This window comes from Panthera tigris, chromosome D1 (genome assembly GCF_018350195.1).
Source record: "Panthera tigris isolate Pti1 chromosome D1, P.tigris_Pti1_mat1.1, whole genome shotgun sequence".
In the NCBI taxonomy this organism is placed as follows: domain Eukaryota; kingdom Metazoa; phylum Chordata; class Mammalia; order Carnivora; family Felidae; genus Panthera; species Panthera tigris.
The window spans coordinates 109,393,631-109,407,714 of NC_056669.1; the positions used below are offsets into that span (position 1 = coordinate 109,393,631).

Consider the following 14,084-nt stretch of genomic DNA (forward strand, 5'->3'; position numbering starts at 1 on the left):
CTGAGATGACTTCCCTCGTCCTTGCTTAGCTGAGTCCTGCTCGTGTCACACAACCCGACTGAGTCCTTGACTCCAGCAATATTGCCCCCATTTTATAGATCGGGTGACTGAGGCTCAGGGAGGTGAAATGGTTGCGTGTCCCAGCTCCTGAGGCCACTTAGGAGCCGGAGTCCGAAGCTCACCATGTCCCGGCACCCTTGTCGCTGAGGGCAGTTCTCTTGACCCATCTGTCTCTGCCCTCAGGCAGAGGGCCGGGATTAGGGCCCGGAGCTGCCTGCCTCACTTACCCTAATCCCCCTCAAGGCTCGATCCCAGGCAATCAGCTCTCAGGGTAGGGGTGCGTAAGCAGCTTTATGGTCCCTGAGAACCAAGGGTGCTCCCTGGTGCTGCATCTCAGAGTTCTGTCGCCCCTCTCCACATGGCCACAGAACAGGCGAAGGGGCAGCGTGGCCCAGACCCCCAGAAGCCTCCTGTGGAGGCTGTGGCTTCCGGGAGTGGTGCTGAGGGCCTGCCCTTGACCAGGAGGAGGAGCAAGAAGGACGGGGGACTCCGAGGGTCCCGGAAGGGTGCTGGTGGCTCCGAGGAGCAGACCCCCATCCCTGGCCCCGAGGCCCCAGGGAGCAGCAAGAACCTCTCTGGGAATGGAGAAGGGCAGGAGGGGACAGGCCCTGCAGCCCCCAGGCCAGCCGGTCGTCGCCAGTCTCACCGACACCGCTCTGGCACCCGGCACGATGCCGCCCAGAAGACATACGGGCCCCTGCTCAACCGCATCTTTGGGAAGGTCAGGTGGGGCCCGGGCTGGGGAGGAGGGGGACACACTTGTGCCCTTGGACTCCGCCCACCCTGCCCCTAGTACTCGGGCCTCCTAGCGCCTCTGCTCCAGACCCGGGAGCCTGAGCTGTAGAAGCAGGGTTTGGGGAAGGGTTGGTCTTGGGCCTGGCTGCGAGGCGGGCGGGGCTAGTCTTCAAACCCAGGATTCTGGGAGAGCTCTGGGCCCCAGGAGCCGGAAGTGGGGGGGGGGTCATCTTTTCTCTGGGGGTCGTGGGACTTCAGCTGCCTTCTCCTGCCCTTGTGAGACTGGCCCTACCCAGGCCATCGTGGGCTAGGGCTGGAGGAGGCAGGATGGCCCCCAGGGACATGCTGGACTGTGCCTCTGCAGGACCGCGAGCTGGGCCCCGAGGAGCTGGATGGTGAGTGGCCCTTGCTGGCAGCAGTGGTGGGTGGGAGGTGCCCCTGAGCCGGGCTGCCCGGGCCTGACCTCCCTCCCCTGCAGAGCTTCAGGCCGCCTTTGAAGAGTTTGACACTGACCGTGACGGCTACATCGGCTACCGAGAGCTGGGCACCTGCATGCGGACGCTGGGCTACATGCCCACTGAGATGGAACTCATCGAGGTCTCCCAGCACGTCAAGATGCGAAGTCAGTGGCTGACCCCCACCGGCCCGGGGCGGGGCGAGGCGGCAGCCATCTGGCTCTCTGTCTCTCTGACCCTCCTGAGTCTCCTGAAAAGAGCCTCCTGAGGTTCAGTGAGACCGACTGTGACAGAACCCGGGCCGCTCCTGGCGATTAAATGTCGGATGGGCGTGCGCTTGTGTGATTATCATTAGCTAAATTGTCAAATATCAGATTCCCTTCATTCCAGGACACCTGCATGTGCTCTGTGGTTTGCAAAATGGGATGTGGCTTACACTTGATGTGAACATTTAGCGCAATGCTTTTCTTTTCCCCAAAGCTGTTATTTGACCACCGGTGCTTTTCGTAATCGATGGCGTCTTAGAACGGCGGGACTACGTGGGCATACTCCTTAAGAGGCATTTATGGCTGCCCACGGGGTCCCAGCATGTGAGAGCCACCAACTGCACACCCCCGGAAGCACCTAAGAGTGGGTTCTCTCACCCTTGCCCCGGGATGAGGAAGGAGGTTTAGTAAGTCGCCCAAGGCCGTCGGCACCCAAGGTCACCCATGCCCCATCGACAGCACAGCCAGGGTTTAACTTTAGGGCTGCCTGGTTCCAAACCTTGGCCTCTTTCCCCCTTGACACAGGTGCTTCACTGAGAGCACTCAGGCACCTGGCCCTGTCATCTCTGTGGAGAACGGGGCTCCGACCTCCTACCCCCGTCCCCGAGGGCATGGATGCTGGGTGTTCCTTCCTGGAAGTAGAGCTGGGGAGAGGCTGGCACCTGGGAAGTCCTTTCTCGGGGCCCCAGCCTTCTCCATTGTGACACTCTGCCTCCGCAGTGGGTGGCCGTGTGGACTTCGAGGAGTTTGTGGAATTGATGGGCCCAAAGCTGAGGGAGGAGACAGCACACATGTTGGGGGTGCGGGAGCTGCGCATCGCCTTCCGAGAGGTGTGGAGCGTGGTCGAGTCGGGCGCTGGGTGGGCAGCTGGGCAGTGGACCTACTGGCTTCCCATCTGGGCCAGAGAGACGGTGGGGGGCGGGGCCCAGCCTCTGGAGGCCCAGAGCCCTGCAGATGGTGGGACTGGGCCAGGGAGGGATTGCTGGAGGATCCACCCAAGGAGACTTCCTGGGGGAGGGGCCTATTGTCTCAGCCTGGGAGGAGGAGGAGGAGGAGGAGGAGGGTTTCGGTGGGTGAAGGTGGGGACATCCAGGCACAGGATGTGGCAAGGTGGAAACGGGTCTGGGCAGAGCCAGCTTTGGGTGGGAGGGACTGAGCCCTGCCGGGATCCTAGTTTGACAGGGACAGAGATGGACGAATTACAGTGGCAGAGCTGCGGCAGGCAGCACCTGCTCTGCTGGGGGAGCCGCTGGCGGGTCCTGAGCTGGACGAGATGCTCCGAGAAGTGGACCTCAACGGGGATGGCACCGTAGACTTTGACGGTGAGTCTCCTTCCCAGACAACCCCCCACCCCTCCAGCTCCCAGGATGATCCCAGCGCGTCCTGGGATCCCCGACCAGGACTGGCCCGAGCCCTGCCCTTCTCTCCCCCAGAGTTTGTGATGATGCTTTTCACCCACTGAAGTTCTAGAAGGGAGAATGCGTTACCCCGCTGGCCCCAGGCCAGCAGGGTTCATGCTGTACGCCCTCCCCCTGAGGCCTCAGAATGGAAGACCACCCAGCAGCCCTCAGGCTTCTTCAGTCCTACACCTGGCTGGAGAGCGGGCTCGATGTCACCCACCCCCCTTCATTCTCACCTTCCTCCCACCTGAGCTGCCTGGAGGGAACCTGCACTCCGCCATCCATCATTCTCCAGGGTGAGCAAGATTTGGATCTCTCCACACCCTCGGTGGGTAGCAAGCTCCCTGGCACCGCAGTATTCAAAGACAGGGGCGGGGCGTGGAGTTGGGGGGATTCTGGAAACATGGTGAATTGAGAGCGTGGCTGGATGCCTCCCACTACCCGTGTAAAAATGTTAAAAAGACAAAAACTGAACTTGAAAGAAAGCCAGGGATGACCCCAGTACTAAAGACAAAGCAAGAACTCAGAGCCGGGTGGCGGGAGAGAGGGGACAGCATGGGGGCTTCAGACATGGAGAGAGGTTCAGAAGCCTGGGCTCTGACACCCATGGATGACAGAAGACCTGTAAGAGGCTGGGGAACAGGATAGGACCCTGAGCACCTTCCCGGGTCTCAGAGGGCTACCCTGTTCTTGAAAAGGGGACCAAAAGATACCTCCATCTACCAGCGTGAGGAAGTAGCAAGGGTACGGATGTCTAGGGCCTTGAGTGGACAAAGCTACCCTAAGGAACCTGGGACTCAGGCTGGCACATTAGGCAGGAGTGTGGTCTATCTCCACAGTATGGGAAGCTGAAGAAATAGGGAGAAGCTACCGGAAGATTACTCTTCAACCCAGAGCACATGGGACTTAACAAACAACAGCCCTGTCACTTCTGAAGATGAACTCATGACAAAGAATTACAGATCACATGGGAAAACAAGTCCCCGTGAGGGAGACGAGGCAGATGCAACAAACAGGAAAATCAGCACCCCCAAGTGTAAGTAACAGAAAAATCTGAAAGAGGCCACAAAGTCAATGCAAACGGAAATGATATAAAAGAAGGGAGAGAGGCCAATAGGTAGTAACGGGATGGCATGAAACAGAATAGGAAGATTAAAAAGAATAAAAGAATTTCTGAAAATAAAGGAGATAGCCATTGGACTAAAAAAAAAAAATCAACGGGTTGGTTACACAGCAGATTAGACACCATTTGAGAGAAGATTAGTGAACGGGAAGCTACATCTGAGGAATCACCTATAAGGTAACCCTGAGGGATAAACAGGTGGCAAATATTAAAGAGTAGTTAAAAATCATCAGGAGTCTCAGGAGAAAATACAAAGAATGGACACGAGGCAACCCTCAAAGACGTGACGGCTGAAACCCTTCCATAAAGACTTCCACAAAGACAAATGCCCAGATGGAAGGAACACAGTGGAGCCTCAGAAGGATGAACAGAAACAAATGTATATCTAGATGCATTCCAGCAGAACTCAGAACACAGAAGAAAACCTTATATACAATTCAACTGGAGACAAAAGTCAGATTACTTACCGAGGCGCAGAAATTAGGCCCTACGAAGGCTTCTTCTTCTTCCTTTTTTTTAAAAATGTTTTATTATTTATTTCTGAGAGAGAGAGAGAGAGAGAATGCGAATGAGGAAGAGGCAGAGAGAAAGAGGGAGACACAGAATCCGAAGCAGGCTCCAGGCTCCGAGCTGTGAGCACAGAGCCAGATGCGGGGTTTGAACTCATGAACCGTGAGGTCATGACCTGAGCCGAAGTCGGTAACCGACTGAGCCACCTAGGAGCCCCTCTACAAAGACTTTTCATTGGTTACAATAAATGCCAGAAGACAGTGGAATAAATTGTTCAGCATGCAGAGGAAAACGATTGCCAGCCAAGAAGACTTTACCTCATTCAATCGTTATTCAAGAAGGAAGGTGAAATATCAACTTTTTTCAGGAAACAGAGGCTGATAAGAGTTTCCTACCCGTGTGCTCTCACGGAAGGGAATTTCCTTCAGTAAGAAGGAAATTGAGACCAGAAGAAAGGCGGGTATGTACTAAAGTATGGTCAGGAAAGAGATCAGTAAACATATTGGTGGAGCTAAAGAGGCAGTAACGATAAAAAAGTTAAGTTGGGGGATTTTAAAAATAAGGAGGGACTAAAATAGACAAAATAAAACAGAAGACGGGAGGGAATACTTTAGATATGCTAAAATCTTTTTCTCATCTTTCCTAGAGGAGAATAGATGCATTGGTCAGCTTTAGACTTTGTTAACCATTTAAGAATAGCCATCAATACAGGGCGCCTGGGTGGCTCAGTCGGTCAAGCGCCTGACTTTGGCTCAGGTCGCGATCTCACGGTTCCTGAGGTGGAGCCCCACATCGGGCTCTCCGCTGTCAGCGCGGAGCCTGCTTCGGATCCTCTGTCCCCCTCTTTCTGCCCCTCCCCCGCAATAAACTTCAAAACAGTGCAAATCTTCATCTTTTATTTTGAAGCCATTAATATAACAGAAATAGAGATAGAATGTTCCCTTCAATGGTCCAATCCATAGAGGAAGAAAAGAGGGAAAGTGGATAATTCTTGATTAAACCAGAAGACTAGACAGCGGGCGGGGGGAGGAAGTAAAGAAAAACCTCATGAAAACATTAAAACAGAAAGTAAAACAGAGGGTAGGAGTAATCCCTAAACATATCAAAATTACAATAATTATAAGCAGATTACGTTTTTTGGTTAAAAGAGAGTCTCAGTCCCAGAAGAAAGTTTCAATGTTCGATTGGGTTCCCTGTGACTGACAGAGACACCAAATAGCAATGCCTTAAACTGGAGAGAAGTTTATTTCTTAGGTGAAATCCAGCCGTATGGTCTTCAGGAACCCAAGCTCCTTGCACCAGGTGCTGGGGTATGCCCAAGTTTGTATGTTTTCCAGGTGGCACGATGGAGGCAGGAACAAGGAACAAAGAGGGACAAAGAGCGTGAACCACTTATACTCTATTAGGGAGGGCTCCTCACCTGGTACAGGGGGCTGCAAAGGATGCTGGGAAATGCAGTCTTTATTTGGGGTGGCCACGTGCCCAGCTAAAAACCAAAGGTTCTTCTACTGGGGGGCAGAGAGCAGCCTCTTCCCCACAGCGGAGTGTAGGATCTAAGGCACATTCGAGCAGCATAGTGAGAATCAAAAGGCTGAACGTGATGGCTTGCAACACAGATTTACTAGGAGAAAATGAACCAAAGAAAACTCATAAAAGTACAGGCATAGCAGACAGAAATGGGCTAGGAGGCAAAAAGCATTAGGGATAAAATGAGTCACAATTCACTAAAGAAATCCAACGTTCCTCGTCTGGACACAACTATCGATGTATTTTTCAACTGAAAAAGAAGCTGCATTTAGAGTTTAGATATTCATGATCCCCTGAGGATAGTGTTACTGTCAACCCAGTTTGGATTTCAAACATTAACCAGCAAAAATCAAGCACTTTAAATTCTTTTTTTTTAAATTTTTAAGACAGAGAGAGACAGAGCATGAGTGGGGATGGGGCAGAGAGAGAGGGAGACACAGAATCCGAAGCAGGCTCCAGGCTCTGAGCCGCAAGCACAGAGCCCGACGCGGGGCTCGAACTCACGAGCTGTGAGATCATGACCTGAGCCAAAGCAGGAGGGTCAACCAACTGAGCCACCCAGGCGCCCCTCGTGAAAACCTTAAATGTTGTGATTCAGTGTTCTGTCGAACACGTTCATATGGACTAAGGGTTGGCAAACTTTTTCTGTAAAAAGCCAGATAGTGTAAAGATTTTAGGCTTTGAGGACCCTACGGTTTCTGTCACAACTGCTCAGCTCTGTGGTTGTAGTTAAAATTGCCAAGCAGCCCCAGTCCACATGCAAACAGGGATGGCTGGGGTGGAAATTTGGTAATTAACTGATTAAACTTGATTTATTGACACTGCAATTTGAATTTTGTAAACTTTGTTGTCTCAAGAAATCTTACTATTCTTTGACTTTTCCCCCAACTGTTACTAAAATATAAACGCCATTTTTATCTTGGGGACTGTATTGGGCCTGTGGGCTATAGCTTGCTTATACCTGCCGTAGTCTTATATGGAGACTACTTCTGGAATAACTTGGTGTTAAGATTGTGGAATGACAGAGGCACCTGGGTGGTTCAGTTGGTTAAGCATCCAACTTTGGCTCAGGCCATGATCTCATGGTTCATGAGTTTGAGCCACGCATCGGGCTCGCTGCTGTCAGCACAGAGCCCTCTTTGGATCCCCTGTCCCCCGCCCCCTTGTCTGCCCCTCCCCTTCTTGCACTCGTTCTCTCTCTCTCAAAAATAAAAAAAAAAAAAATAAACTTAAAGATTGTGAAATGATAAAAAGTTATGAGCACAGTAGCAACTCTATTAATTACCTATTTGCTCACAATGAATAGTTTTCATAATTTTCCTTCTTTCCTGTTTGTTCTGATTATATTCACTGAAATGTAATTTTAGGTCTGGTTAATCTGGGAACACAAATTGTGGGCTTATGTTCTGAACGTCATTGTTATCTCACTTTTCCAATTGTTATTTGATCTCACCACAGTATTGGTCCATGATGGATTAGAAAGGAACACTGATTCTTTACTACAGCTATTTTGAGAACCACTGATTTAGAAATTCCTGTATCCGACTGGTGCCCCCAAAAGTGCCCAGATTGGGGGCTGAGGTTGGGAAGTCTGGGTGGGCCCGGAGAACAGGAGTGGGAACAGGAGTCTGGGTGTTAACTCTTTCAGCAAAGTCACAGAAACGCAAAGACATTCTCCTGGCTGCTGCGGCACAGCCCATGTCTCTTCTCATCGCCATTCGTGTTTCACTCGGAAGACAGAGTATAAACCTCTAAGTGTATGAACAGGATCTCCTCAGTCAGCCCTCCCTCCCTGGGGTGGTCAGCTGGGGACCACACAGGCTGGGTGCCCTCACCTCTCCCTCCCACCCCCAGGTGTCTTGGAAGCCTTGGGTTATGTTCCCAACCCTGCCCTTGGGCGAATCAGTCCCTCTGGATCTTGGCTTCCTCATCTGTAAAATGGGACCGAGGTGGTGATTATCAGAAATAACCTGTGCGAAGTGCTCAACGCAGGACCCGCTGCCTTCTAAGACTTTGATAAATGGTAGCTATTATGATCTCAGATTTCAGGGTTCTCAAAGATTGTTTCCTGGCTCGTGAGATTCTGAGATGCTTTGGTTTCCCAAGATTCTGAGTTGGTTTGTTTCCACTGTTCTGTGGAGAGTCCTCGATCACGGAGGTTCTGTTACACGCGCCCTGCCTCTCATTGTCTTCACCCCTACCTCTCCCAACCCTTGAGCCCGGAAGTAGGGCAATGGGCGGAGAGGGCTGGGCTGCTGCCTTGTCGTGGCCCACATTCAGAGCTGTGGCAGCCCAGGGCCCCAGAGCCACGTTGCAACCGGGATACCAGCCTCCAGGCCCCAGGCCTGCGTCATCCCAGTGCCCTTGGCCAGGGCCCCCTGGGCAGGCACCAAGGCTGCTGCGCCTCCAGGTAGAGAAATGGGCAGGGCCAGCTCTGCTAAGGGCTGGGTGGTGACGGGAGGCTGCTCCAGGCTTGCGGGATAGAGTCCCTGGCCCAGCTCCGCACCTAAAACGGAGGAGCAAGTCTTAGAGGATCAGGACCGTCGCGGGTACAACGGGCGGAGACGGGGGGGAGACGGGTGGTCCTGGAGCCTTCAGCTGCAGCCAGCGCTTCCCTCAGGTTTTGCGGGAGGGGCTGTGGCCAGGCCGACGGGCTGGGCAGGGTTGGCGGGAAAGGAAGATCAAGGTCTCTCCTGGAGTGAAGTACATTCTTTTATTAGCACAAAACAACAACGAAGCAACCCCCAGGCTCGAGAATAAGTTAAGGCACAGAACAGGCAAGGGACGAGTTTCCCGGGCCTGGGTAGTGGGCAAACTTCCTGAGCAAACTTCGAGGGGGCTGGGGGCTCGAGGGTCCTGCAGTCCTTCCCTTGAGATGAGGAAACCAGAGCGGGGCGGGGCCGAGGAGCGCCCCCTGGGGCCGCTCGCAGGCGAGGCTGGATCCCCGCGGTCCGCCCGCGGCTCACTTCTCGAAATAGGGCAAGTAGAAGAACTGGAAGCCCCGGTGGCCCTTGACGGCGCAGTAGATGAAGATCACGTGGTAGACTGCGGGGGCGGGGCCGGTCAGCGCCGAGACCCGCCCCCGGCCCGCCCCCCAGCTCCGCCCCGCCCCTGCCCGGAGCCCTTCCGCACCTCCCGGGACCAACAGCAGGAAGCCGGGCACGAAGAAGATGGCGCTGGAGACACCTGCAGGAGGAGGGGCCGAGTCAAGGCTGGGAGGCACCGGGCGGGACCGAGGGGGGGCGGGTCACTGTCTGGTCAAGTCTCGCTGCGGTGAAAGGGGTCCTTTCCTGCTATGAGGGTGGAAGCAAACTTCCGAGGGGGTTGGGGGCTCGCGGGTCCTGGAGGGGTTTTTCTCTTGTGGGGAAGCCCGCTGCCTGCGGAGGTAGGAGGGGGCGCTCACCTGGCGAGGGGGCCACCTCCAGTCCCACGGCGATCAGGATCAGCGCTGCACACAGATGGATCCCCGAGGGTGAGGGGGGGAGGCGGGGGCAGGGGCTGGCGGCAGGGCGGGGAACTCCACCCACCACCCCCAGCAAGGCTTAGGCCCCAGGAGTGTCCCCAATCTGAACTGAAGGTTCCCTAGCCAGAGGACCCTTCCTGGGAAGCTCACCAAGCTCTGTGTTTTCAGAGCAGGGCACCTGGCAGGGCCTGGGAAATGTCTGAAGTGAGATTTTCCTCTGCTCCGTGGTGTGGCCTTTAGTCAATCGACAAACATTTATGGAACACCTGCTGTGTGCCTGGGACTGGGAATCCCACAGGGAAAAGCGAATGAGGTCCCTGCCCTCATGGCCCTTCCCTAGTGGTGCAACCAACAAGAAACTCCAAGCTACAATCCAGTGATGGGGGTGTGGCAGCCCAGAGCAGGCGGCAGGGGGAGCCTGGGGGATCGGGAGGGGCTTCCTGGAGGCGGTAGCAATGACGCTGAGCAGGGGTGGTGACAGCTATAGCAGCTAACATTTAGTTGTTACTTACCAGGTGCTGCCAGGCACTGGGCTAAGCTTGTTACCTGCACTGCTTTATTGTCACCGTGACTGAATGAAACAGGTATTATCATCCCCATTTCACAGAAGATGAAACTGAGACGCAGGGAGCTGCATGTGGAAGGAGGAGGCGCTTGGACTCTGGAGGCTTTGCTATGGGCTTGGTGCAGGCAGAAAAGAACTGGAATGCTCCGGGCGGAGGGGGCAGCATGGCAAAGGCCTAGAGTCTGGAAGGAACTTGGGGCCTTCCAGGAGCTTCCAGAGTGGAAGACTGGAGAGGCAAGAGCCCGGGCTGGAGGAGTCTGGCAGGGCCTGTAGACCCCAACGAGGGATGTGAACTTTGGCTGAGAACAGTGGGTTTGGGGAAGTCATGGCTGGATCAACTTTTCAGACCTACAGAGTCCTGGGTCCCCGCTTAGAGGATGGGATTGGGGGCGGTGGGGGAGCTGGGCTTTCCAGCAAGGGAGCGATATGGCATGAAGGCTCGAGGGGCCACCATGGACTGTTAGGTGACTTGTGCCCCGTATAGAGCACCTGAAAAAAGGAATGGTGGGGGCTGAAACACTACCTGCCACCCTGGCTTAGGGCTGGGGGCCCTGCCCACTCAGAGGAGGTGTCTTCTAAGTCCTACAAAGGCCCTTTATAGGCCTGGTGATGTCACTGATGTGGGTTTAAATCCCAGCTCATCTACCTCACAGCTGAGGTCTGAGCAAGTCCCTTTACCTGGCTGAGCCTCTGTCCTTATTTCTGGACTGGGATGGTAATAATGCTTGCCCTTGTGGGTGCTGGGAGAGAGAATGAAATGGGATAAGGCAGGTGGCCTGTCTGACCAGTGCCCAGCTTGCAGCGGGGACTGGAGAAGTTGGTGGCTCCCTCCCCCCACACATAGACACTCAGAGCCGAGGCGAGGACGCTGCTCAGCTTTCTGGCTAGGAACTTTGACCGTGCTGGGAGATGGAGAGCAGCTGCCACAGCTGGGCTGTCCTCACGAGCCCCTCTTGATCTCGACCCTAGGTCCCTGCTGGGGATGCTGATTCCTCAGCCCCGTAGAATGAGTCAGAAAACATCTGGCTGGGAGATCTGTCTGCTCTGGTCTTCGCTTTCCCCATCTGGGCAATAGGTGTACCCGGTGAGGGCCAGGGAGGGGTCCTCCTCAGCTCTCAGACTCCAGGGATGGGGACACGACAGGTGCTCCGTGGGTCGGGCCGGCAGGGTGCTCAGCATCCCTGTCGACGGGGATGGGCATATCCCTGAGCACTTGTCTCTGTACTGGTTCTGGGTCACGGTCCCACCTCTCACTTTCTGTGTAACCTCCGTAAGGCCGGAAATAAGCCTACCCTGCGGCTGGCTTGAAATAGCCACAGAATAAATGGTAGCTGTTGTTCTTTTGCTCCCTGAGGGATTAAATGGCTAATTTAAAAAAAAGAAAAGTTTGGAGCATGGGACCAGGCTCCATTTTCCACTACGTGTGATTTCCTGGCCGTGTGTCCAGGAGACCGGGCCTGCTCCCCTTAAGGCCTCAGTTTCCTCACCTGTAAAATGGGGGTGGGGTGATGGCAGTCAGCTGGATGTAGGGAGGCTCCGTGTGCCAAGGGGGACCCGGACCCTGCACGAAGGGAGGACGGCGCCCTCACGGGGGTAGGCAGGGGACCCACAGGGGCACTCACCCAGCCCCAGCAGCAGGAGTAGGAAGGAGGCCAGCACTACCCGGCGGTTCTTCTGGATCAAAGGGTGTTGCGTCCAGCTGGGGGGCAGGACAGCAGGATGAGTGTGAGAAGCGACAAGGGCCCCACCCTCTCCCATCACTCTTCCCCACCCAGAGGACTGAGGGGGAAAGCCAGGGCTGCCTGTTCGGGGTCACAGACTGCAGGTGGCTTAAGCAGGGCAGGCTCTCACCTGCAGCAGGCATGGTAGGATCGCTGGGTGCTGTTGCTGATGGTGCTGAAGGACCACTGGGAGCTGCGGATGGACGTTCGGCCGGAATCCCTGCTGGCCAGGTGGGCCCAGGGAGAGGCAGGGCAAGTGATGAAGGGGTCATAATGACGTGGTGGGGCTTGGTACAGGGATTAGGATGGGTGTCCCTGCGGGATAGGGGGCACTGAGAGGGGACAAAGTGAGGAGGATTCAAGGGCTGGGGTCTCTGCAGGACCGAGGATGGAAAAAACCTGCAGATTCGAGCTAGGGATTCCTGCAGGACAGATGACCTGGGGGAAGGTAGGGGCTAGACCAGGCTAGGGGTTTTCTGCAGGAGAAAGAGCCTGGTGGGGGTGGGGGGGGGGTGAGGCTGGCACTGGGGTAGGGTGACCCTGCAGGACAGGGGAGCCCATGAGGGGCGTGGGGATCAGGCTAGGAATCCTTGTAGGACAGGATGTGACAGAGCTGAGTAGTGTGAGGTGGGAAACTGGCCAGGGACCTTGGGGAAAGGAGCCAGGAGCAGGGTTAGAGGCGTAGGCCGGGTCCCCACCTGGCCCTGACCTGATGCTGACTCCCCCATCCGGCTCCGGAGAGGCTTGGGCTGCATCCTCATCATTCTCCAGGTTCTATTCCAGAACACAGGGCTCAGAGGGGTTACTGGGCCCAGGCCCTTCCTCCTCCCTTCTCAGGGAGAGGAGAGCAAGCCCACACAGCTGTTTGCCTGGCCGCTTGACAGCTGCTCACCTGGCCCTCCACCCTCCCAGCAAAACGGGTTTGATGATTCACAGAAACTAAAACCCAGGTAGGAGGGGGGGGGGGGTGCTGGTTGAGGGCTCCCAGCATGGTCCCAGGGCCAGGAGCGCCCCAAGTTTGGGAGTCAGGGTGGAGCTTTCAGAATGGTATTTCAGGGGCCCAGTATGGAGGCTCCGGATTTGGAGTGCCACAGGGCAAAAGTCCCGGTTTTCAGGTTTGGGGCGCAGAAATCTGATACAGGCTCGAATAAAAGGATCTTGGGGGAAGTCCCTCAGGGAGATTGGAGATTCCCAGTTTAGTGGGAGTCAAGGCATGGGTAAGGACTCATCAGGTGAGTGAGGGCCTCCAGCTCTGGGGTAGGGGAGTGGGGGCGGGGGCAGGATGGGGTGGGGACTTCCAGAACAGAAGCGGGAGAGTGGAAGGCTCGAGGGTCTGCTCCGGAGTTTGGGCAAGATCTGGTTCAGGGACAAGAAGAGCTCTCTAGCCCAGCGGGGAAAGAGGGCGTTGGGTCCCGACCCAGGATAAGTGGGGACACCGGGTGGGGTTTCCAGCTGGGGCTAGGGGAAGAACTCCCGGGTTCGGTGGCTGGGGACCAAAATCAGAATTGGGAGGGTCTGGGCAGGGCCTTGAATCAGTGGCTACGTAGGTAGGGGCGTCTAGACAGATTTTCCCTTGAGTTGGGGTTCTCCAAGGTCCGGCCTCGGCCTGGGGTACCCCCCGGACCCGGGCTGGGGTTGAGGTGGGCCGGGCCGTTCACCTGGTAGCGCAGCCGGGACTGCTTGTCCTCGTCGGCCACCTCGAACCGGGCTCGGCGCTCGAAGTGCAGCGGCCCGAAGCGGGCGACCCCGCTGAATTCGGGCCCCGGGCCCGCGTCCTCCAGGGACAGCTCGAAGGCGTCATCGATGCTGAACTGGGGCCGGGCGGCACTCATGGCCCCGGCCCGCTCAGGAGCCCTGCGCCGCCGCCATCCGAGCCCGCCAGCCCAGAGCGCCGCGGCCCCGCCCCCGCACGCAGGCCCCGCCCCGTGCTGTAGGCTTAGGACTGCGACTCTCCGGCGCCCCGGCCGAGGCCCCGCCCCCACGTAACGGCCCCGCCCCTGCTCGCCCTCGGCAGGCCGGAGCTGCCGAGCGCCGAGCGGGCCAGTGGGCGGGCCCTCCTTTGGGGACGGCGCAGAGTTTCCGGCGCCTCCCAGCGGCCGCCTACGCGAGCCACAGCGGGTGCAGCGCTCGCTCGCTTGCAATTCGTAGGTCTGTGTCTTGGGCTTGGAGGGGCACCCCAGGCCCGAGATGGAGCGTTGCGCGTCCCAGCCTGCGCCTCGAGTGCCAAGGAGACTCCTAGGACCAGACTGTGTTCCCACC

The 14,084-nt window shown here is 56.2% G+C and overlaps 2 protein-coding genes across 7 annotated transcripts; one reads left to right on the forward strand and one right to left on the reverse strand.

Moving 5' to 3' along the window:
• Nucleotides 1–418: 418 nt before the first annotated feature.
• On the forward strand, nt 419–3,215 carry CABP4 (calcium binding protein 4). Its single transcript, XM_007095363.2, has 6 exons — nt 419–781; nt 1,160–1,190; nt 1,274–1,417; nt 2,237–2,346; nt 2,691–2,838; nt 2,950–3,215. The coding sequence occupies exons 1-6, from the start codon at nt 419–421 to the stop codon at nt 2,976–2,978; spliced, it is 825 nt and encodes a 274-aa protein (XP_007095425.2). The 3' UTR covers nt 2,979–3,215.
• A 5,552-nt stretch (nt 3,216–8,767) lies between these two features.
• On the reverse strand, nt 8,768–13,727 carry TMEM134 (transmembrane protein 134). 6 transcript variants are annotated; one of them, XM_042958675.1, is made up of 9 exons: nt 13,484–13,719; nt 12,524–12,599; nt 11,956–12,045; nt 11,727–11,803; nt 10,052–10,170; nt 9,690–9,773; nt 9,480–9,524; nt 9,209–9,262; nt 8,768–9,121 (listed from the first exon to the last, which is right to left on the reverse strand). In XM_042958675.1, exons 1-9 carry the CDS (start codon nt 13,624–13,626, stop codon nt 9,039–9,041), a joined length of 771 nt encoding a protein of 256 aa, XP_042814609.1. In that variant the 5' UTR covers nt 13,627–13,719; the 3' UTR covers nt 8,768–9,038. The 6 variants fall into 6 exon arrangements, with proteins under 6 accessions (XP_042814609.1, XP_042814610.1, XP_042814611.1 ...); XM_042958676.1 differs by lacking the exon at nt 10,052–10,170 and having other exon boundaries at nt 12,535–12,599; nt 13,484–13,727; XM_042958677.1 differs by lacking the exons at nt 9,690–9,773; nt 10,052–10,170 and having other exon boundaries at nt 12,535–12,599; nt 13,484–13,727.
• Nucleotides 13,728–14,084: the final 357 nt, after the last annotated feature.

Coding starts and splice junctions, on each gene's coding strand:
- CABP4 (XM_007095363.2), top strand. CDS start 419: ATGGCCACAGAACAGGCGAAGGGGCAGCGTGGCCCAGACCCCCAGAAG. Junction 782..1,159: donor TCAACCGCATCTTTGGGAAG/GTCAGGTGGGGC, acceptor GTGCCTCTGCAG/GACCGCGAGCTGGGCCCCGA. Junction 1,191..1,273: donor GGGCCCCGAGGAGCTGGATG/GTGAGTGGCCCT, acceptor CCTCCCCTGCAG/AGCTTCAGGCCGCCTTTGAA.
- TMEM134 (XM_042958675.1), bottom strand. CDS start 13,626: ATGACGCCTTCGAGCTGTCCCTGGAGGACGCGGGCCCGGGGCCCGAAT. Junction 12,046..12,523: donor CAGCATCAGGTCAGGGCCAG/GTGGGGACCCGG, acceptor CCTGGCCAGCAG/GGATTCCGGCCGAACGTCCA. Junction 9,525..9,689: donor CTCTGAAAACACAGAGCTTG/GTGAGCTTCCCA, acceptor ATCTGTGTGCAG/CGCTGATCCTGATCGCCGTG.